The sequence below is a fragment of the Elgaria multicarinata genome, chromosome 11 (genome assembly GCF_023053635.1).
Source record: "Elgaria multicarinata webbii isolate HBS135686 ecotype San Diego chromosome 11, rElgMul1.1.pri, whole genome shotgun sequence".
Taxonomy (NCBI): Eukaryota; Metazoa; Chordata; class Lepidosauria; order Squamata; family Anguidae; genus Elgaria; species Elgaria multicarinata.
This window is the reverse complement of record NC_086181.1, coordinates 36,501,110-36,524,280: the sequence shown is the minus strand read 5'-3', so window position 1 is coordinate 36,524,280 and position 23,171 is coordinate 36,501,110. Positions and strand designations below refer to the sequence as shown.

Sequence of the window (23,171 nt, the reverse complement as noted above, 5' to 3'; positions counted from 1 at the left end):
GAAGGGGCCTACAAGGCCATCGAGTCCAACCCCTCCCACGATTCGGCCGCCCGAGGCACCAGGGTCCCTGCCACCTGCGGAAAATAAGCCAACACGTTGCCAGTCGATTTTTGCAACTGCCTTACATTTCTGCCCCTTGTTGTGCTGCCTTGCACCGGATGGACCGATTTCTCTGGGCTGTGTGTTTTAAGTATGAAGACTACCTGTAAATATTAAAATTTTAAATATTGTTGTTTAATATCAGTCGCCTGGCTCTTGTTTTAAAACCTCTGGGCCTCCTGCACTGTAGTTTCCTCGCATTACCGTCCTAATGGGCTTACTGCAGCTGTAGTACTAAGGACTAGAACCTTGACGCTGATGGAGAGATGGCAGCTGGGAGAGAGAAGGTTCTGTCTATGTAGCAAAGGGCAGAGAAACGTGAGTTTGGCAAGAAACTTCAAATCCACTGAAAAGACTATGAACTATTCCTGCTTTAGAGGAGGGGAAACCGGAGATCCAGTGGACCCTCTCTTACCTACGCACTTAGTTTTTGTTGGACCCGGGGGGGCCTTCTTGTGTCACTCAAACAGGCTACCCTGCAAATCACACATTTGTCTTCCAGAATAAAGAAAAAGCTGAAATCCCCTCCAGCCAATGCTTTCGCTAGCCTAGAGCAGAAACGCTAGAGCCCTTTTACAAAAGCAACGCATTTTATTCCAGGTCAAATTAGTTTCCCATTGAATGTCCACTGGGATTCCAGACACCCCGATAGCAGCCTTGCTCCACTCCCGGTCCACGCTTCTGTCTTTTGCTTGCCTCCAAGATAGGGTAGCTCCCAAGCAGAGAGATTATTAGTCACGCCATGTCACCTCCACTTCATCTGTACGATACCTGCAGAGGGGGAAGCACACACTAAGGGCCCAATCCTATGCATGCTTAGGCAGAAAAAAGTCCTTCATCTCCTAGCATGGTTGGCTGGGGGATGCTGGGAGTTGTTGTAAATGGGCAGCGTAACAGTGCACACAGCTTGTTCATCCATCACTTTGCGTGAGCAGGTAGAACAGACCAGAGATGGAAAAGATTTGGCATGATGTCCAAACCTGTGCTCTTCTGTTACTGAGCCCAAACAAGCCAGGATTCACAAGCCGTGTTAAGTGCCGGCTTACGAATCCTGGCTTGTTTGGGAGCAACAAACCAGGAGCCTGGGTTTGGACGTCACGTGAAGCTTTCTGACCCTCGTTTGTTTTAACCTTTTGCACAAAGGGAGGAGCGAACAAGCTATGGGTGGCAGCGTGAGGCTTGCTTGCATGAAGCCATGCTCAGTCAGCAATTCCATTGAATTATGTGCAGGTGCGGCCAATGCCTCTCCTGAAGTGGTGCCTTCTAAAATGCACATATACATCATCTGAAAACAAAGCATGCTTTTTTTCCCCCTTTCAAAATTGTAGTTTTAAGTCATGAGCAAATTTGATCAATTAAAACTTCTAATTAAAGTGCGATCCCTCCTTTGCCTGGAAAACATGACATAATCACCTTTGTGTAATCCACGAATCCTCAAGTGCAGTAATTTGCCCTGACTGGAGCATTTCCCAGCCGGCTTGCGCAATCATGGCCCCGTTATCAATACAGAACCTGGGTGCAAAAAGATAGCAAGGAATCACGGTTAGCAAAGTGGTGAGGAGGCTTCACTGGAGCAGGGGAATCTTGGGTACTTTCCTTTTTAGCTTTGAGTTCTATTCTCTCTCTCTCTCTATATATATAAAAAAAACAGTAGGGCCAAAAAGCTATGCAATGCAGGAAGTACAGCCTGTGACACCGCACTGAAGCTTTACATTGAAATAACATGCACAACAGCATTAACTGGCAATAACGCAGCAAACCTCTGTCTCAATCGAGGCCCAGATAAATACAATCAAACTTTCTTAATCTGTATTTCATGAATATGACAGAGGCTTGAGTACATGAAAGATTCTACCACAATAAATGTTAGGTTTTATGATGCCACGAGACTTGATTATGTTTGCTGTTAACTCAGCTCTCTCACATTTGTGAATCTGTAGCCAGCTATAGAATACCCTCCTCTTACAGATCCATGAAAGTCACGTCTAGGAGGGTCTCAGGAGGAAGGCAAAGTGGGTGGGTGGAATCTCACCTCTCATCTGTAGCGAAGAGTTTTGCTCCTCTCTCCTTGCACATGATCCCCATCATTTCCTGCAGCCGCTCATTACCTGGAGAGGTGGTGTACAGTGAATCAACACTAGCAGATCATTTGGTTCCTAACACATTAGGTGAAAGCAAACAAACAACGTTCCAGATAAGCAACTTGATGTTGTCCAGACTTTATACTGTTAGTTTTACCCTACCCTGTGCCTGCTTACCCTAACCTGTGCCTGTTTGCATTCTCTTCCCCTCCTTATTGTTTTACTAGGATTTTATTAGATTGTAAGCCAATGCGGCAGGGCCTTGCTATTTACTGTTTTACTCTGTACAGCACCATGTACATTGATGGTGCTATATAAATAAATAATAATAATAATAATAAAGCAAACCCACCTTTGTACATATAGGGTGACCATATGGAAAGGAAGACAGGGCTCCTGTATCTTTAACAGTGGTGAGGAAATAGGAATTTCAGCTGGTGTCATTTGTAGGCATTTGTAAGCTGCAAGAGCCCTGCCCTCTTCACCAGATACAAAAGAGGGCAGGTCTCCTGCAGGTTTAACTGTTGTGATGAAGTGGAAATTTCACCAGGTGCTGCATGTATAGCAATGATACCTGCTGAAATTCCTTTTTCTCTACAACTGTTAAAGATACAGGAGCCCTGTCCTCCTTTTCGTATGGTCACCCTAGTTCTGCATTCACTCACCAGTTCACCCCCACAACTGGGGAAAATTATAACTTGGGGTTGGGTGGGTGTCAATGTGAGGTTTCGGGAAAGATCATGACTTGCCTTCCCACAGCTCGGTTCTCCCTAGCCAACCCAGCCTCCTCCTGAAACATCACGCCCACAAATGTTGTGTCTTGTAGAAGACCCCAGCTCACCTGTCCCCCATGTACGACTGATTTGAAAGGGTGGAAGGTGGGTTGAGATACACAAGAGAGAAATCCCTCAATTAAAAAGATGTGAATTCAAAACTGAGATAGAAGTTTTTTAGAACTATTTGGGGTTGGATTGGGATGTAGATGAGAAAACAGGATTTCGAAGTGGGAGCAGCAGGAAGAGGGGAGGGGAAGGAATTAGAGGCGGTGTCACTCAGGGGAGGTTGGAAAGTGGTTCTGAGATGGTGCTGGGAGCAATGAAGAGATGGTGGAGGGGCGGGGTAGCTGGAGCCACTGTATAGCTGAAATTGTTTCAAACATTTGTTTGTGGAAGACCAGGGTGGCCAGCAAGGACTAAAAAGGCAGAGGCCAACGGACCTCCCGACTGGTGCACTTACAGCCAACGCCGCCCACAATCAGCGCCTCATGGGAGCCAGTATGTGCCATGGCCCGTTCTGTGATTTCCACTAGCATAGCAAAGACAGTCTCCTGCAGAGAAAATTAAAAAAAATATATCAAAACAAACTATTACACGGCACCATTTTGGTTCTCACTTGTCGCTCCCTCTCCCTTTTAAAGCTATAGATTGGGGATGGGTTTCACGGGCACCTGAATTAGGTACCCATTGCTACAACCACTCTGTCCACTTACGAGTTCTACCCTCTTTGTCTATACATGCAAGGCATGTCAGAATCTTACAGGGAAGGAGGCCTTCTGTAGCTGCTAGGCAACCTCACAGAGCTGTGAATGGAGGAGACCTCCTGTAGTTGCTAGGCAACTTCACAGAGTTGCAAATGGAGAAGGAGACCTCCTGTAGTTGCTAGGCAACCTCACAGAGTTGCAAATGGAGAAGGAGACCTCCTGTAGTTGCTAGGCAACCTCAGAGAGTTGCTAATGGAGAAGGAGACCTTCTGTGGTTGCTAGGCAACCTCACAGATTTGCTAAAGGGGAAGCAGGCCTTCTGTAGTTCCGCAGAATTTCTTGACTGCGGCTCAGAGGCTGAGCTACCAGTAACTAAACTTCAGGAGAGGCATTTCAACCTTTTTAGAATAGGAGAAAAATTGCACCAACACCAGGAAACCCCCAAAAGATCGGCGGTTGAGGGGAAAAGGTGTGGCCTTCTGAAACCCAGAGAGCTGGTCTGGGATCCCCTGGCCTAAGGTGGCCTAGGAAACAACAGCCTTTTTCATTCCTCCTCCTGTAAAACAGCCACCCGGCGGATGAAACAGGAGTGCTTTGTCCAGTAGTTGACACATCGCTTGTCCTGGCATGGGCAAGCCAACTGCATCAAAGACCTTGGTGCGGTTGGTTCCTTACTTGTAGGGAGAAGCAGAGGTCTTCTGGGGTGCACTCCTTTGCGGCTAGCATTCTGTGCGCCACTTCCTGCAGCAGAGGGAGAGAAGGAGGGTGAACACATTTGCCAGCTGTTTTTCCTTCCTGGCAAGGCTAATGAGCACCTTCGAACATAAGAGGAGCCCCGCAGGATTGGACCAAAGGCCTCTCTAGTCCAGCCTTGTGTTCCTACAATGGCCAAGCAGGACATGAGCACAGGAATTCACTCCCAATAGCATTTATAGCAGGCAAAAGTTCACCCAGGTAAAAATTCCAGCCTTGGAACAATTGGGGGGAAACCTCCCCCTGTTGAATTTCTGCCTGTTGTGCTGCAGTAGTTAAGGACAGAGAAATTGTGCCAGTGAAAGAGAAAGAGGGAGAATAAAGGTGGCAATGTCTGGTGGCATAGAAGAGAACAGGATTTGACCATACCTCTATATGGGATAAGATCCCAGAGAAAGACACATCCATGCCTTTCACTGTATATGGAAGCTCAACCAGCTTTTGGCCCCTGTGAAGGAAGGAGACTACATTTAATTCTCCCTCTCCCATACCGGGTCTGTATTGCAGGATTTGATTGCCCTAGAATTTCAGCTTCTTCGTATGACCCTATCTGGAGATAGACTCGCTGGTGTTATCTACAGTCTGGCAAATTCTTGCTTGATTACTGCAGTGTGTTAGACGTGGGTCTGCCTTTGAAAAAGATCCGGAAACTTCAGGTGGTCCAAACCAGGACAAGCGAGATTGATCATGGGGCCTGGCCTATATGATCATATTATGCCAGTGTTTTGTGATCTGCACTGGCTTCCAGTCCGTTTCCGAGCCAAATTCAAATTGCTGGTATTAACCTTTAAAGCCCTAAACCGCTTAAAGGCAAGTTACCTTGAAGGATTGTCTCCTCCCATATAGACCTGCCCAGACCTTCAGACCATCTTCAGAGATCTTTTTTCAGGTGCTCCCATCAAATGAGGTGAAGTAGGTAGCTACATAAAAGAGGGACTTTTCAGTGGTGGCACCTTGTTTGTGAAACACTCTCTTCAGAGAGGCTTGCCCGGCCTCTACATTGTGGTCTTTCCAGCACCCGGCGAAGACCATCTTATTCTCCCACGGTCTTCAGTCATTCAGGTTTTTCAAAACTCCTAGAGCTTTTAAAATCTTGCAGTGCTACTGTAGTTTTACTTTGATTTTCTTCCATTCTATTTTTTTTTTTTAGGTTTGTACATTCTGTTTTATATTGCATGGGTTTTTTTTATTTATATTTCGTGAACCGTCTAGAAAGCTCCAGCTACTGGATAATATAGAAATGTAATCAATAAAATAAAATAACCTTTTAAAAGGGAACAACCAGAAGAACAACACAGCAACTGTCTAAACTTCATTGTTTTGGTGAACGGTGTCAAATACGTGCATCTCAGGCAGCGTATGCAATAGGGAGAAAGGGAATGATAAAAAAATAATGAACTGATTGGGACTCAGGGTAGAGTGGCAATTGTGCCCCAAATAGGACGCTTTTCCTTCTGTATTTATTGGCAATTCCTAACCCTTTTCCTCTCTGCATCTTTTGGGCTTTTGTCACTTTGTCCAACATATTTAGTATGTTTGCCCTGGGATGGGATGGGGCGAACGGACCTACAGCCTGATGCACGTAGCTGGTGCAAGTTAAGAACAAATCATGCAAACATTATATTTTTGTCATCATTACTCACTTCTTGGCCATCTGTTCAATGTTGTAGCCCGGGCTGGGATCATTTGAGATCTAAGCCAAGAGACAGAACAGAGCTATCAGAATTCCATACAGCCTCCATCATCACCCTTCCTCTCATCACAAAATCAACTAAACCAACCGTTTGGGATGTATTTCAGAACCTGGCTACATGCAACACTCATCCCATGGAGGTAGTCCCACTAAGTGAGAATCTACCTATTACAACATATGGAAAAAAGACAGAGGAGACTGAAATCACACGGAGAAGATCCTGCCTCTCCCCTTCTGTTACCACTGTCTCTGGTGGCTAATGTTCCCTTCTCCTCATAAGGAATGTTAGCTATCAGAGAGAGAAAACTAACAAGGAGAAATCAAAGCAGGAGAGGGAGTCCATGGCTGCTCCTTCACTGTGCGTGTGTGACCACTGTCCCTCCACCTCTTTCTCTCAAGCGACAGAGCTCTCCATTCATGAAGATGCAGGGTTGCCAACGAGCCAGGAAAAAAGTCTGTTCTGCTCTTGTGCCTTTAACAGCAGATTGGATGGAGATATCACCAGTTGACGCTTTTCAGAACACGGAGATACGTGCAGTATCACCGGTTTCTGTCTGCTGAACATGTTGTTCTTAAAAGCACAGGCACAGAAGCTGGTAAGTAAACTTGGCAACCCCTATACGGCAAGCGTAATGCGTGGCCAGGGAATGAATTAGCGGATGGCAACTTCACATAAATAGATACTTCAGATTTTCTTTTGCTGTTGCACAGTTCTTTAAGGGAAGGAGAGCAGAGCTGTATCAGGCAAAACCAAAACACACTCCCCTTTAGAGAGGAACAGGTGGAAACTTCAACAAAATGCTGCAGTGTGGAGGGCTTCTGTTCAGAGCTCCAGTCAGCTAGCCAAGCCCTCTTCCAAGACACTCCATTACGTTCTCTTCCCCACACCCTAGTTTTCAATTCCCTCCATCAATATTCCATGGCTGAGCATACTTAGTCTTCACTGGCCTTTGCGTGTGTGTGTGTCTGTGTGATATGTGTGTGTGTGTGTTCCTCCCCCTCTTAGATTTTCTTTTTCCCAAAGATTCTTTGTATTCCTACAAATCCTATGTCCCCCCCTCAAGCGTGTGATACCTCCCTCTTGTGCATAAATAGTACCATGTTGGCTACATGAAGGACCGCACTCAGAGAATGAATTTGCTGTTAGCGTAGGATAACTGCCCTACTGCTAAAATCCAGCGATCAATTCCCTAGCGAGGCAATCACGTAGAAAACAGGCTCCTGCTGAACCAATTTCAGCACGCTGGGTTCCGCAGCCTTGTTCCGACTGGAAGATGGCGCTCCTAAAACTAAACTCACAAGCACAGCAACAATCCATTCCAAACCTATGCATGGTTCCTTAGAAGGAAGACCCACTGAGTTCAAAGGGGGCTCCCTGCTGAGGAAGTAGAGTGGCAATCCTCGTTTCTTCTCAGCTGCTCACCTTCAGCACCCGGGCAAAACGGTCCAGGCAGTTCCCCACCGCAATGTCAATCGTTTCCCCAAATATACGGTACCGCCGCTCGGAGTATGCAATAACCTGCATGTGGGAGGAAAAAGACAGACAATCTTAAAACACTTACTGTACGACAGCCAGTTGGGGTTTTGGTTTTTGGACAAAATAGACCCAGGAAAGAATCCTAGTCATCTCACCCCACAGCACCCGGCCTCCAAAATAGCTGAGGTCAAGAGGGCAAGGCTCCTGCAGCTTTAACTGTTGTGATGAAGAGGGAATTTTACCAGGTGCTGCATGCATACCAATGACACCTGCTGAAATTCCCTTTTCTGTGCAACTGTTAAGGATACAGGAACCCAGTCCTCCTTTCCATATGGTCACCCTAGAGGAGAGCATTCCAGAGATGGTTGCTACAACTGAGAAGACCACTGTCACCCCCCTCCTTGTTTCAGAAGGGCACCCAGAGGTGAGACTCCCATGACACAGATAGGTTCATATGAAGATAAGCAGCCCTTTTATATGGTGACTCACAGACGCCTACTTGGTTTTACTGTGCCAGTGGAACCGTGGAGCAAGGACTGAGATACAAGAGGTCCTCTTTAAAAATGGTTGTGCTGTATTTTACTGTGTATTTTTAATTAACAAACTTTAAAGGGCTGATATCGAATGATACAGAAAGACTCCTTTATCGCATGATTGTTTCTGCTAGAGTACAGATGCAAAGAATTAGATAGTGGTATATTAAGCTACAGGATTCTGCAGTTCGAAATAAATTAACTTGGATTATTTATTTATTTATTACATTTCTATACCGCCCAATAGCCAGAGCTCTCTGGGCGGTTCACAAAAATTAAAAATATTCAAAGCATAAAACAACAGTATAAAACCATAATATAAAATACAACATAAAAGCTCAACCAGATAAAAACAGCAGCAATGCAAAAGTACAAATTTAAAACACCAAGTTAAAATTTATTTATAGACTGTTAAAATGCTGGGAGAATAAAAAGGTCTTCACCTGGCATCTAAAAGCATATAATGTAGGTGCCAAGCGAACCTCCTTCGGGAGCTCATTCCACAGCTGGGGTGCCACAGCAGAGAAGGCCCTCCTCCTGGTAGGATTATTAGAACTAGTCAGAGAGGGCAATCTTGCGCTAACTTTGAGCAACTATGGAGGTGGTTCAGAAATTTGAGTGTGTACTCAAATTTAAACTTTAAAAAAATGTGCCAAAAATAATTGTTACGCTGTAGCGTTCAAAACATAACCGGTCTCCACGGGGAGAAATGTGAAATAGACAGATCCTATGCCACAAAAAGGATTAGAGGGCTCAGCAGCGACCACCACAGAACAAGATTTTTTAAGATACGGTGTTCTGCAGAAACAATGAAGAGGGCTGGGAACACCAGCGACTCTGAGCAGCAGGAAGGCTCATGGTCTTGACACCTACCTGAGTGTTTCCACCACTGACGTACAACACTGTTGGGTTCTGAGCACCGGTCACAAGTCGCCCCATCTCAATGTGCCCCACACAGTGATTCACCCCCAGCAGAGGTTTCTTCCACAACTGGGCCACTGTTCGGGCTACAATAGCCAGAGTTACCAGTGGGGCACCCATGCCCGGACCTGGATGGTGGGGGGTGGGGGGTGGGCGGGAGGACAGACACTCAAGTAAGAAAAGAAGTGATTCTAACTGTGGGACAGTAACCATTTCCCCGCTGTGTCAAACCAAAGCTGCAACTAGGCCTGGGTAAGGATGTTGTCGAAATCCATTTGGGGGGCTTCTTTCCAATATACGTAAACAATTCCTTTAATGACCAACTGGGCACATTTTGATGGCTTCTATCCTCCTTCTCTGATCATGGTTCTTACGTATTGATCTTGGAGTTTTATGTTTGATTGGTATCTTAGTTCTCTGAGGGCTTATATACACCAGTCTTAAAATCTCTTCGCTGCCTGCCAATGAGTTTCCGGGCAAAGTATAAAGTGTTGGTTATCACCTTTAAAGCCCTACATGGCTTGGGTCCAGGCTACCTGCGGGATCGCCTTCTCCCGTACAATCCGCCCCGCACACTCAGGTCCTCTGGGAAGAATTTACTCCAATCAACAAAAACAAGGCTGACAACTATTACCCAGAGGACCTTTTCTTCTGCAGCTTCCAGATTGTGGAATGGCCTGCCTGGAGAATTCATCAACTCAACAGTCTTTTAGCATTTAGGAAAGCTATAAAGACTGATCTCTTCCGGCAGGCCTATCCAGTGGAATTTTAGTATGCTTTTAGGATGTTTTAACAATGTATACTATGTTTTTAAACAGTGTTTTATGTATTTTATACTTACCGTTGTTCCCCGCCTTGATCCAAACGGAGAGGCAGGTAAGAAATAAATTTATTATTTATTATTATAGCCAAATAAGTAAAGTTTTCTTGCTGTTAAAGAACCAGCCTGCATATCTCCTTAAAGAGTTTGAAATGGCGGATTCATACCAAGCACTGTTCCTCCTTCCTTTTAAGAGGCACCCAAGGGACTCACCTTTTGTGAACGCCACGGCATCGATGTTCTGTGGCTTCAGTCCAGCCTCCTGCAGCGCCTCCTGAAGGACGGCAAGGACACAAGAGCGGTGGTGCCGTGCTGTGTCACCTGGCAGGAAACCTAGAATGGGACAAAAGAGCAGAGAGACATGAGAAATAGGAGGCAGTATCCAACCACGCTGTTCTGTTCACGCAAAATGACATTATGCTAGCGGGAACTAGATTCTGAACTACGCACAACAGAAGAACCCAACTAAAGTCACGTTTGCACAAAAAGTTGTGCATGACGCTTGTGCAACCCATTGCGCATAACTCTTGTACAACGTGTCATGCAATGTATTACACTACCTGTTGTACAACTGCTTGCACAAGTGCATGAGCAACCCACTGATGAAACAGAAAGATTCAGCAGAGCTCTGCTAGCGTGACTAGAGTTTGTGGAATTACTCTGTTGGTACTGACCTGGAAAAGGTAAATGCTAAAGGCAGATCTTTTATCCAGGGCTGTGTGTACTCAATATAGATCATCTCTCTCATAATTTTTTATTTTTTTTATTTTTTTATTTAAGGATTTTTATGCAGCCATTCAGCCAAAAAAGGCTCTCACGGTGGCTTACAAAAGTATTTCTTGACAGTCCCTGCCCATAGGCTTACAATCTAAAAGACATGACACAAAAGGAAAGGGGATTGGGAGGGAGGAGGAGGAGGGGGGAAAGGAAAGCAAATTCAGGCACTACAATCTTAGTTGCAAAGTTCAGCAGTTACAGTTGACAGCAGGAGGGAGGGGGCTCTCAGCTGGAGCTGGACCCAGGCACGGTGGAGCGGTGCCTGGCTGCTTCTTCCTCCCTCACTGGTGGCCTCTGCAGAGACAGTTGATAGCAGGAGGGAGGGGGCTCTCAGCTGGAGCTGGACCCAGGCACGGTGGAGAGGTGCCTGGCTGCTGCTTCCTCCCTCACTGGTGGCCTCTGCAGAGACAGTTGACAGCAGGAGGGAGGGGGCTCTCAGCTGGAGCTGGACCCAGGCACGGTGGAGAGGTGCCTGGCTGCTGCTTCCTCCCTCACTGGTGGCCTCTGCAGAGACAGTTGACAGCAGGAGGGAGGGGGCTCTCAGCTGGAGCTGGACCCAGGCACGGTGGAGAGGTGCCTGGCTGCTACTTCCTCCCTCACTGGTGGCCTCTGCAGAGACAGTTGGTAGCAGGAGGGAGGGGGCTCTCAACTGGAGCTGGACCCAGGCACGGTGGAGAGGTGCCTGGCTGCTGCTTCCTCCCTCACTGGTGGCCTCTGCAGAGACCACCAGTCACACCAGTGGTCCAAATTCCAAGAGAAGTTTAACTCCACGGCCTTAATAAATTATGTTAATCCACATTCCACGAACAATTTGGAGGCATCTGCTTGTTTTTTGTTTTAATGAGTTTTTACGCAGGATTCTCTACTGTGATCCAATCGTTTGGGGCCATGTTCGTCAAAGAGAAACTGCAACAGAGTGCCAACTTGCAGTACAATGCAATGGATCGAGGACTTAATAACATTATCAACTTTTGAATGGGTGTTATATAGACGCAACTTGCAGGTGGATAAACACACGGATATCTGGTCTGCTTTTCTTGAAACCTTTGTATAACTCTCTCCCTTTTTTTAATGAATGGTACACATGATGGAAATCGACAATCCTATATATGTAATGTATGTCCACCCCGCATTTTCACAATGTGTTTTCTGTTCTATTTTGTTAATATTCACAATAATATTTTTTTTAACTTCCATTACCAGATGGCAAGTTCCATGCTTGCAAGGTATATCTCTGAAGGAATGGAAGACATGCTGTGGGCAAAAGCCTGGAAAAATATATTTGGGCCTGTCTGTATCTACTAAACACAATGACGTTAATGGGCACAGAATTCAGCTTCCTGCAAATCAGAGCTTTCATTTTTGAAAAAAAGTGCAAAGCTTCTGGTTGGGAGGCAACACTTGAAAGTTTATGTGCAACACCTGCTGAAACCTTAGAAGGCAGAGAGGATTTTGAGGTGCTACAGGGTTTTTTTTCACTGCCCCATCCTACAACTAGAAAAATCAGAATAAAATATAGAAAACGGTGTGTGTGGGGGGGGGGGAGGCAAAATAAAGAAAACCATGTAGAGATGCTCAATTTGCACACTCTATTGCATATCCAGCTTCTCCTGGCAGGAATTTGGAACGAACATGGAGCGTTACATGATCTTATTGTGGAGTACACGTTTCCCTGTGTACATAAACCAGAGGTATATGACACAGGGGATACTTACCTTGCCCTGGAGGGGTGACGTATGTTCGCCTGGGGTTGCTCAGCACCTCCCCATCCCGCACGATCCCTATTCCAATCTTGTTGGCGCTGCCCTCGAACCCTATCACCACAGGCATTGCCTCCTAGAACACCAGGGAGAGAGAGGAGTGGGTGGGTGGGGTCAGATCCCTTTGCAGCGACAGAACGCCACCTTCTACCCTACGAAGAGCAAGAGTAAGCTGTTATACTCCCATCGTAGTAAATCTAGAATGACCCCCATGCCCCAGTTCTGTACTAACACCATCATCATATTTATTTCTTACCTGCCTCTCCCTTTGAATCGAGGTGGGGAACATTAGCGCAACAATACAATATAACTCAAATACATAAAATTAATTAAAAGAGCATATAAAACAAATATAATATCAAAATAACAACCAAGACATCTTAAAATTCTCGGTTTAAAATTCATCTGGGTAGGCTTGCTGGAAGTGGCTAGTCTAACATGGGTCAGAACCGCCCCATCCCCACTTACCCCTAAGAATATCCATTAAGTTGATAGACTGAGGATAAAATCCACCTAAAATCCACTGACGGACACACACAACAGAGTGGCTTAATCATAAAATAGCAGAGTTGGAAGGGGCCTACAAGGCCATCGAGTCCAACCCCCTGCTCAATGCAGGAATCCACCCTAAAGCATCCCTGACAGATGGTTGTCCAGCTGCTTCTTGAATGCCTTTAGTGTGGGAGAGCCCACAACCTCCCTAGGTAACTGATTCCATTGTCGTACTGTTCTAACAGTCAGGAAGTTTTTCCTGATGTCCAGCTGGAATCTGGCTTCCTTTAACTTGAGCCCGTTATTCCGTGTCCTGCACTCTGGGAGGATCGAGAAGAGATCCTGGCCCTCCTCTGTGTGACAACCTTTTAAGTATTTGAAGAGTGCTATCATGTCTCCCCTCCATCTTCTCTTCTCCAGGCTAAACCTGCCCAGTTCTTTCAGCCTCTCTTCATAGGGCTTTGTTTCCAGACCCCTGATCATCCTGGTCGCCCTCCTCTGAACACGCTTCAGAGCACCAGGCCTAAGTCTGGCTATCCTGCAATATCTTCTCTTCTCTTTTTCCACCCAGGCTTTAACCTAGGCAGCTGGGACATCTAGGCCCTATACAGGAGAGAAACGAGCGGTTTTTGCAGTGCTTGCAGAAGGAGCAGTTGAGCCGCAGCAGGAGTCGTGAGCGTTGATCCCAGGGGTGGGAGAGGAGGAACGTCACACGTGTGAATCCAGGGTACGCAAGGATCGCTGGCTTCTCCTATCCCTATGCAACAGTGGTTGCATCCAATGTAAGCCCTACTTTGAGTAAACACACATTTCAATGGGTCTACTCAAAGGGGGGCTAGCATTGGGTACTACGCCACAGCAGCCTGGCTTACCATCTAGGTTAGGGTGATGGACTCTTATTTTTGGTGGGGGAGAATTGTCTAGGGCAACCTTCCCCAACCAGGTGCCCTCCAGGTGTTTTTGACTATAGTTTCCATCATCCCTGACCACTGGGCATTCTGGGTGGGGCTTATGAGAGTTGCAGTCCACAATACCTGGAGAGCATCAGGTTTGGGAAAGCTGTCAGTTGTCTCTTACCTCTGCAGGGTCTCCCCGCCTGAGAGTCTTTGCTGTTTTTCCAAGATCCGCCTCCACCAAATTTGCTACTTTTGGAAACTTCCGCCTATCAGCTGGCAGTGGTGGTGACGATAATAGGAAAGGAGAGAAATAACTTGAAAAGAGGGGTGGGGGTGGGGGAAACAACCCACAACAGAGGAAGATACAAGAAAGAGTTAAAACTGCATCAACTCCCAACTCTTTCCCGTCCTTCTAATAGGAAAAATGAGCGGGGAGGTCTAGAGATAGAGAAAGAAAAGCGCTACACTTCCGGTTATGATTCGGCCGCCGCCATATGCGGGGAAAGATAATAACCCCAAACGTGGACATACAAAAGGCAACTTAAAACATTCTCTACCTCTGTGAAAATAAGGGGGGAAATAGAGGAGACGCTCTGCACTCACTCCCCTTCCCTTGCTCTATGGCATCCTGCTGTTAAGGTCAGCGTCTCACTGTTTAATTGAGAACCGAAGGTGTCGACGCGACTAAGCCCGCGAGTCCCCTTTGGGGAGAGAATCCCACTGCGTCATCGGGCACCAAACCCCGCCCACTCCCTCTCCACGTGACGGTGCGGGGCTTTCTCGCCTTGTTTTTCTCTTTTAACCCCTTCATTGCTTGAGAGGGATGGCGTCTCTTCCATCAGCCTCTACGCGTCCCGGCTCCTCCAGCTTTAAGACAGGGCTCCACACCTTCTGCACGTGATCAAGCCCTCCCCCCTCCCCGCCCCTATCACGTGACACAAATCCACTCCACGTGCTCCCCTTTCTCTCCATTCTGCCTGCGTGCGGGTTCTGCAGCCTCCTTCATTGTCTCCAGGGCGTCCTGGCATCCTGGTGCGGTAAGAGCAGCAGCTGCTGCTGCAGCAGAGATGGCTCAATAGGAGATTTCTTTATTTATTCCCATTTTATTAATTGCATTACTGACACCTAAAATAAAATGGAAGGGCACCCTTGGCCTTCCATCTTTGCAGAGCAGAGCCTCTGATGAGGTCACTCCATCTTTTTTGCCCTCCTCCGAAGGCTCCTGTGCCTTTAAAAGAGGCACGGCAGGTAGAAATCCCACAGGTGCCGCCTTGGCCCGTCATTGCAGCAGAAAAAGCGGCTACCTTCCTCCACCATCTTCAGAAAACGACTCTGTGCCTTTCATTGCACGGCAGGTAGAAATTCACCAGGTTCTGTTCTCCCCCCCATTCCTCTCCGTAGCATGATTCATGGGGAAAGCAACTGCCTGGTTTTCTGCCAGACAACCGATCCGTTTGTTAAACGCGAAGGAACCCTGCCTGGAAAAAACGGTGACATCTGTAGATCTGGAGAGGGTTGGCAAGCAGATGATCTACTTATGGTGGCTGGTTGGGAAGAGGGTGTTTAGGAGGGTGGTTTATTTTATTTAATGGTTTATTATTATTTAATAATAATAATTTCATTTATGTACCTCTTAATAGTCAAATCTCCCCCGGCAGCTCGCAAAAATTACAAGCCAGAAATCCAAGATAATAAAAAATAATATAAATCCTTAACATATGTTTTTTTAAACAGTTAAAACAGTTGCAGTAAAAATCTATATCCTGCCTTTTAACAAGACTCCCCCTCGAGGCAGCTGCATTCTTAGGGTTTGGGAGCTGCAAGGGATATTGGAGGTCATTTACTCTAAACTCCCACTCAGTGCAAGAAGATGGTGTGGCTTGGAAAATGGGCGTTATATGTGAACCGTTGTCACTTTCTGCAAGAAAGGCTGTACCTGTCATGGGCAAAGATTCATCCCACTGAAAAATCTTGAGTAGCAAAAGCTGGGAAAGTTCTCTGCCTCTGTCCCTAGCGACTCACCATCTGTCCGAGTAAACGCTGCTAGAATAGATCGGCCCATAGCATAATCTAACCCAATATCTGAGAATAGGACACTTATATAGTGCAGGAAGGCGAATTCTTCTAAGGGAGATATTGTTTCAACTGGGGGGGGGGGGTCACAGACTTCGCTAGGAATGAGAAGGTCCACTTTCCCCAGCCCAAGGCCCTCCAGATGCATTGGACTGCAAGTCTCATCATTCTCAGCTACCTAATGGCCATGGAGTTTCAGCCCAACCCATTTGGAAGGCACTGGGCTGGTGATGGCTGTTGTTGGCTTTCAGGAAACAAGAGGGCGTGTTATTGAAAGGAAGGTGGGCACAGACTCTGTTTCTGGCCCCGTTTAGACGACACCTTATTCACCGTGGTTCATCCGTGGTTTAAGGTGTCTTCTGAATGGCCCCTCTGTGTTGCTACCATGATAGGAGTTGGTCGAGGGTTTTTTGCAGGATATGGTGACAGAGGATGGTGCCTGTTTCAATGGAAGTGGGGAACGTTTGCAGTAATGGTTCTCCCTCCCCAGGAGACGTTGCTGTTCAGGAGCCTACAGCCTGCGAGACTACACTGCCAGCTGCTGAGGGCAGGACCCAGCTGGGGACCGAAGATGCCAAAACGCGGGAAGAAGAAAGAAGTTGAAGTGGTTCCGGCGGACGAGGTGGTGGCCGGTGAGCATCTCGATCATAGCAATAATGGCGGAATGGACGTGGGGCAGGGGTTATCCCCGTTTCAAGCTGTTTCGCGTCGTTTTTCACCTCCCAGTCTTCCTTTTCCTCTTCACTGCGCAACGTTCGCTCCCCTCAACCCCAGTGTCAAAGTTCATCAACCTTTGCAGTAGCAAATCTCTTTAAGTCGAAGAAATGGATTCTTCAGGGCTTATAAACCTGCCCTCCTGGTTGCTTGCAGGCAACGCTTACTTGCCGGAGGAAACCTGTTTACAGGCCCACATGGGACCCAGTTCTCTGTGACTGATGAGAAGGGGTTTGTTTTGTATTCTGCAACTTCTCTCTCTCTCTTTGCCAGAGCCCGAGCCCAAGAAGGCTAAGAAAGGTGGAGCGAAAGCGGAGAAGGCGGCCGAGGGCCCAATCCTGTACCAAGATCCACCTGATAAACTTACCTCTCCCAGCGGCAAGAAATACACGTTGAAGGTCACTTCCTGGAACGTAGACGGGATCCGAGCCTGGTTCAAAAAGAAGGGCCTGGAGGTAACTGGCCCTGCTAGAATCAGACCAGGGGGTGGGGGCGCATTTAGTCCAGGATCCTTGTTCCCCCCATGACCACTCAGGTGTTTCCAAGCAGAGTGTGAATGCAGTACCTTCCCAACTCAACCCTCTCTGCAACTGATATTCAGAGATACACTGCCTTGGAACGTGGAGGTTCTTTTTAGTTTTCAGTGTATGGTGTCGAGCTTGTTGTGTTGGACCAGGACAGCTCTAGGGCCAAATTTGGAGTTAGCTTTGAGGGCTCAGTCTAGGGTTGGGCAGGGCCGAAAACACCCATACATTTTAGATAATAGCTCTTACTCTAGTAACTAAGCCTTAAGGGAGGCATTTCAACTTTTAGAATGGGGTTGGGAGGAGAATTACAAAAAGGAAGGAAATGGCCAAAGGATTGGTGGGTGGGAGAAAGGGGGTGGGGCCAGGGAAGGGGCGGGGCTAGCAGGGCCTGGGCGAAGCAGATTCCACCCTACACTTTTCTAAGAAGCTGGGGGGTGGGGCTTTGGGCCAGTCACCCATCTCTGAGCTGAACCCTCCCGCACGGGGTCTGTTCTGGGGGTAAAATGGATGCTGCCTCCAGGCTAAGGTGACTATAAATATAAACGCAGATGAAATGAGTAGGCCTCTCCTGCTCTGTGCATTTGTTTCGTTCCCTTTCAAAGCTGTCTTAGGAGGCTGTGAATTCCAGGCGTCGGTTACGTGCCGGGTGAAGACACTTCGGATTTTAATGCCTGTTGGTTTCTTTGGATGAGCCCAGTTATTATAATTATATAATAAAACTGTTATAATCTAAGGCCCATAATAGCAGTTATTCCTTTTATTAGGGGCGGGGAGATGTTGCTCACTTTGTCCACACTGTGCCTAGTTTTGCAACTATCATGGCCCTCCTCTAGTGGTCTTTTTCTCCCCTTCGAAACTAGAAATCCATGAATGTGTAGCCTTCCTTTGGAGAAAGAATCTCTGCCACATCTGGATGGGTACGACAAGAACTGTGGGGGATATTTACACCGTGCTTAGCCACAGTTTGCATCCCATCCGCTTCACTGACTGCTGCATCCTTTCCCATGCTGGGGCCCTCCAGATGTATGGGCCTACAACTCCCCTTATGTCCTTGTTGGCTGGGAATGATAGGAATTGCAGTCCAACACATCTGGAAGGCCCTTTTCTCTTGTTTTACGCAGACATGTGCTTTGAGTTGAAGCTCACTGTGGCTGCCCGATCAGTTCACATCCTCTCTGGGTTGCTGCAGCCTCCTGAGAGCAATTAGAAGACCGTGGCATAGCAACAAGGTGTCCTAGATGGAAGAGGCCATACCTCTTGGGTGAACGGCAGCTAGGAGTGAGGACAGCCAAGGCTCCAGGGTGGTTCCTGGCACGATATAGCTTTGGGCAGCTTTAAAAGGGGATTAGACCAATTCATGGAGAACGGTTATAGCCATTATTGCTTTAGTGACTCCTGTAACAATCATGACCTGAATTTGCCTATTTTTCTCTTCCTTCCTCATCCCCTTTTGCGTTGTATGTTTTCAATGACGTGCCTTTCTTTTCGAATTGTAAACTGCCGTGGGGGTATTGGCAGAAAGTTGGTATATAGATTCAGGAAGTAATGAAATGAAGACAAGGTTCTTTTCTTCGTCCCCTGTTTCATCCCTGCAACATCCCTGTGAGGCAGGTCAGGCTGGGAGAAAGCCCTTGGCCTGAAGTCATCCAAGGGGCTTCATAGCTGGTGGAGTGGATTTAAACCCAGGTTTCACGGGCCTTAGAGTGACGCTCTTAACCACTAAGCTCACACTGTGTGCCTTTGGCAAATGGCTCGTTCTTTTTGGTAGCCCAGCTTAACCTCTACCAGTCTGTGGTCCCCTCGTGGAAATGGCTATAGGCCATTTGTCTTATCGGGTGAGAAGCCGGAAGACAGAGGACCTGACCTAAAGCTGTTTCTCCCCGCAGTGGGTGACCGAGGAGAACCCGGACGTGCTCTGCCTTCAGGAAACCAAGTGTGCAGAAAAACAGCTGCCCCCAGACATCCGGGACCTGGCGGACTATCCCCATAAGTATTGGGCCTGCTCCGATGACAAGGAAGGCTACAGCGGCGTGGCGCTGCTCTCCAAGGTCAAGCCCATCGACGTCACCTATGGTATCGGTAAGGACTTCCCAAACCCCGTGGCAAATGACACCCTGCTCATCCCATTGATCGGGTTGGCACAACACAACCACCCTATGCGGATTGGGAGCAGGCTACCTGAAAGACCGCCCTGGCCTTAAGATGGCGGGGAGAGGCCCTTCTTTTGAGACTGCTGTCTTCAGAGCCGTGGGTGGTGGCAACGCACAACAGCCTTCTCAGTGACTGCTCCCTGGCTGCGGTGTGTAAATGGGAGACTGTTTTTACTCTGTTAGTGTTGTGTTTTCAATTGGACTTAATGTATTTGTTTTTATTAAAGATTCTAAGCCACCCTGAGTGCCATTTTTGGTAGAAAAGTGGGGTACAAGTCAGATAGATAAATAACCCCTGGTTTGTTTAAACCATGGGTTGATATGAAAGAAGTGGGACGGGGCGTGCTGGTTCTCATCAGCAGGTAAACCCTGCTGCAGCCAGGCGGAGCTACACAGCCCAGGGAATCTTGTCTCTGGATTATTGTCTGTGATGTGCAAACTGGGATATTATGGGTTGCTAGGGGAGGGACAATCCAGAGTTGGAGCCCTGGCTAGTCAGTTTCACTTTCTTTCACATTTGAAATGTTAAAATCTCAAGGCCCTTTTCCTCCCAAATACGAAGAACTTTGCAAAAGTTAGTGCGTTCTTATTAAAAAAAATGACCCGCAGCAAAATTCTCACCCATTTGGACTGGCCAAATTGCATAGCGAGGGCCATGTTTCGCCTACCTATCATACAGCTATTAAAGATGAGCAGCTGCTCTGCAAATCCAGCTGTTACATGTATCATGAGCTGTTTTCCCCCTAACTTCTGGGGAGAAGTCGGGGGTGGTGGGTGGGGAAGAGATGGCAACCTGAAATCAGCAGTCACTTTGAATACACGGAGGGTTCAAACCCAAACTAAATCCCTGAGCCTGTCCGTTTCAGCCTGTCCCACCTTCAGTTTTTTTGTTGATTATTCTCAAATTCTTTTTGTCCCAAGTATGGGCAACTTTTGGTCATTCTTTTTTTTTATCGAAACGGCATTCCCAGCCATCCTTCTGTATTAACCAGTGACGGATTCCATTCTCTTGGTTTTCTGCCCCCTACAGGCGAGGAGGAGCATGACAAGGAAGGCCGGGTGATCACGGCCGAGTTCCCCTCCTACTTCCTGGTGACGGCCTACGTGCCCAACGCTGGCCGGGGGCTGGTGCGCCTGGAGTACCGCCAGCGCTGGGACGGGGCCTTCCGCTCTTACCTGCAAGGCCTGGCTGCCCGCAAGCCCCTCATCCTTTGCGGAGATCTCAACGTGGCGCACCAAGAGATCGACCTGAAGAACCCCAAGGGGAACAAGAAGAACGCCGGATTTACGCCGGAGGAGCGGTCCGGCTTCGAGAAGCTGCTGGAAGCCGGGTTTACGGACTCTTTCCGGCATCTCTACCCTGACACGCCCTACGCCTACACCTTCTGGACCTACATGATGAACGCCCGGGCCAAGAACGTGGGCTGGCGGCTCGATTACTTCGTGGTCTCCCAAAAGCTGCTGGACGGCCTCTGCGATAGCAAGATCCGCTCCGCGGCCATGGGAAGCGACCACTGCCCCATCACCCTGTACGTGGCTGTGTGAAGCAGCACAGGGAGGCAGTTTTGGGGCAGGTAAAAGAGAGAGGTGACTGTAGAAACTTAAACATCCCATTTCTGGCATATGCAAAATTGTGGGAGGGAAATGGTGGTGGTGTGTGTGTGTGTGTGTGTGTGTGCATACAGACCCTTGCCTGTATAGTAGGAGTTTGAATTTGTGGGGTTTTCTTCTTCTTTGGTGAGGATGCTAGCCAAGTTGCCAGCTCCTGACCCAGGAGAATGCTTCTCTTGTCGTTTTCCAAGGACAGTTCTGGGCTAACACAGGTAGTTTTACGTGCTCACCTTTTTCGTTGGCCTGCCTTAGCCAGGCTAATAATGGCAGAAATAGGCGTGTGAACAGACCAATGTAGGACAAGCCATTTTCTCTCCCACACTACAGGCCTGTTAAAAAATAAAACTGTCTCTCCAGTTCAGCAGCTGGCAACTCTGTGCGTGGGATTCTGAAAAGGGGAATTGTAGGGAAAACGGGTGCTCCTTCTTTCACCCCTATCTGCTAAAACTATTCTCAAACTCCAGTAACTGTTTCTCCTTCAGAAGTTAACCTTCCTTCCCTTTCTGCTTTTTTGAAGGCTATGGTGCTTCAGGAAGAGGTGATTAAACTTAGCTCTTTTTTTTAAATAAAAAACCAAATTGAAATTTGCTGTCCTTTTATTTCTTGAAGGATGACTCAGGTTATTTACTTCACTTTTATCCCACCCTCCTTCCTAAATGCTCGAAACGGCAAGCATTTTGTTTCCCCCCTGCCTGCTTCGATCCTCATAATGATCCCCCCGAGGTAGATTAGCCCAGCTTCCCAGAGAGAAATTTCCTTTTGCTTGGAAAAACAGAGCATTTGGGCGTCTTTTCTCTCAGGCTTCGCTCTTCATCATATCAAGCATTTACTTAATACTCTCCAACCAAAGTATTTACTTCACTCTAGCATAGTGCCTACCCAACCTTCTTGAGTAGCGGGGGCCATCCTCCGGTGTGCCTATATACCCTCAGCCTGTCTTAGACATTAAAGTAGGCCCCTACAGAAGACACCTTAAACCATGGCTTTAACCAAGGTGGTTAAGCCAGAAAGCCAGGCCATGTTCAGAAGACACCTTAAACCACGGTGAATAAGGCTTTTTTCCCTTTATTCACCGTGGTTAAAGACGTGGTTTATGGTGTCTTCTGAACAAAGCCTGGCTTTCTGGCTTAACCACTGTGATTAAAGCCCGTACAATCTGCCCCGCACACTCAGGTCCTCTGGGAAGAATCTACTTCAGCTAGCAACAACTAGATTAAGAACGGTTACCCAGAGGACCTTTTCTTCTTCTGCTGCCCCCAGATTGTGGAATGGCCTGCCGGAGGAGACTCGTCAACATGACAGTCTTTTAGAGTTTAAAAAAGCAATAAAGACTGATCTATTCCGGCAGTCCTATCCAGTGAAATTTTAGAATGTTTTAAGGAGGTTTTAATCATGTGTGGTATGTTTTTAATCACTTTTTAAATGTGTATTTTATATCATGTTTTTATACTGTTTTATACTTTGAGTGGTTTTAGTTTTTGTGAACCACCCAAGGAGCTTCAGCTATTGGGCGGTATAAAATTGCAATTAATAATAATATAATAATAATGGTTTAAGGTGTCTTCTGAATGGGGCCAATCTCTGCATTTATGAAGGAAAGCTATGGTTTCTTCTTCTTCTTGAATTTGGCTCTAGGCTTCCTTTCAATGGCCCTGTTCAGAAGACACCGTTAACCACAGCAAATAAGGCTTTTTTTTGGCCTTATTCAGTGGTTAAAGCCACGGTTTAAGGTGTCTTTTGAACAGGGTCGATGCAGTCCCGCCTTATACAAGCAGCCAGCTTGGTACTTTCCAGATGTGTTATGGGAGTTGTAGGCAAACAGCCCTGGAAAGATGTCATTCAGCCATGGCTGACCCCCTAATCTTGCTGGACCTTGGTGAAATAGCAGGCACTAGGAGGGTGGGGTTGGCTGGTGGCTAGGGTAAAAAGACTAGGCTGTACCACAGCTATTTGGGAAAAGGACTGGGACACCTGGGTCCTTTCTGCATAAAACGGGGCTTGCAGACTTTGGGCTAGGCTCCCTGCAAAGTTTATGCACGGAGTTGGCTTCAGAATGCAGAGGACAAGCTCCTGCACAGGATACTCCCATCCTTGGCACGGGTAGGTGCCCTGTTGCCCAGCAGCTGCTCTCTCCCCCACAAAGCAATGGAGACATATTACAAGCAATTGCAACCCCCTTGGCAGAAGGCTGGAGGCCGCAAAGTCATAGAATCACAGTAGAGTTGGAAGGGGGGCCTTTAAGGTCATCAAGTTCAACCCCCTGCTCAACGCAGAAATCCACCTACAAATGGATTCACTCTGCCTATTGAAGGCC

At 47.3% G+C, this 23,171-nt stretch overlaps 2 protein-coding genes across 3 annotated transcripts; one reads left to right on the top strand and one right to left on the bottom strand.

Moving 5' to 3' along the window:
- Positions 1-670: 670 nt before the first annotated feature.
- Positions 671-14,203, bottom strand: OSGEP (O-sialoglycoprotein endopeptidase). The gene is made up of 12 exons (XM_063136516.1): positions 13,964-14,203; positions 12,350-12,470; positions 10,071-10,190; positions 8,990-9,165; positions 7,530-7,625; positions 6,057-6,106; positions 4,783-4,861; positions 4,336-4,401; positions 3,417-3,507; positions 2,132-2,207; positions 1,513-1,611; positions 671-870 (listed from the first exon to the last, which is right to left on the bottom strand). Exons 2-12 carry the CDS (start codon positions 12,462-12,464, stop codon positions 831-833), a joined length of 1,008 nt encoding a protein of 335 aa, XP_062992586.1. The 5' UTR covers positions 12,465-12,470; positions 13,964-14,203; the 3' UTR covers positions 671-830.
- A 537-nt stretch (positions 14,204-14,740) lies between these two features.
- APEX1 (apurinic/apyrimidinic endodeoxyribonuclease 1) lies at positions 14,741-21,441 on the top strand. 2 transcript variants are annotated; one of them, XM_063137886.1, is made up of 5 exons: positions 14,741-14,819; positions 16,346-16,487; positions 16,843-17,024; positions 18,983-19,175; positions 20,277-21,441. In XM_063137886.1, exons 2-5 carry the CDS (start codon positions 16,427-16,429, stop codon positions 20,789-20,791), a joined length of 951 nt encoding a protein of 316 aa, XP_062993956.1. In that variant the 5' UTR covers positions 14,741-14,819; positions 16,346-16,426; the 3' UTR covers positions 20,792-21,441. The 2 variants fall into 2 exon arrangements, with proteins under 2 accessions (XP_062993956.1, XP_062993957.1); XM_063137887.1 differs by lacking the exon at positions 14,741-14,819 and adding an exon at positions 14,945-14,969.
- The last annotated feature ends 1,730 nt before the right edge of the window (positions 21,442-23,171 follow it).

What these genes read in the sequence shown, in the direction of transcription:
- OSGEP (XM_063136516.1), bottom strand. Translation starts at nt 12,464, where the DNA reads ATGCCTGTGGTGATAGGGTTCGAGGGCAGCGCCAACAAGATTGGAATA. An exon ending in ACCTCTGCTTCTCCCTACAA is followed by an intron (nt 3,508 to 4,335) that starts GTAAGGAACCAA and finishes TTTTCTCTGCAG; the next exon opens with GAGACTGTCTTTGCTATGCT. An exon ending in GATTGTGGGCGGCGTTGGCT is followed by an intron (nt 2,208 to 3,416) that starts GTAAGTGCACCA and finishes CCACCTCTCCAG; the next exon opens with GTAATGAGCGGCTGCAGGAA.
- APEX1 (XM_063137886.1), top strand. Translation starts at nt 16,427, where the DNA reads ATGCCAAAACGCGGGAAGAAGAAAGAAGTTGAAGTGGTTCCGGCGGAC. An exon ending in TCAAAAAGAAGGGCCTGGAG is followed by an intron (nt 17,025 to 18,982) that starts GTAACTGGCCCT and finishes TTCTCCCCGCAG; the next exon opens with TGGGTGACCGAGGAGAACCC. An exon ending in CGACGTCACCTATGGTATCG is followed by an intron (nt 19,176 to 20,276) that starts GTAAGGACTTCC and finishes TGCCCCCTACAG; the next exon opens with GCGAGGAGGAGCATGACAAG.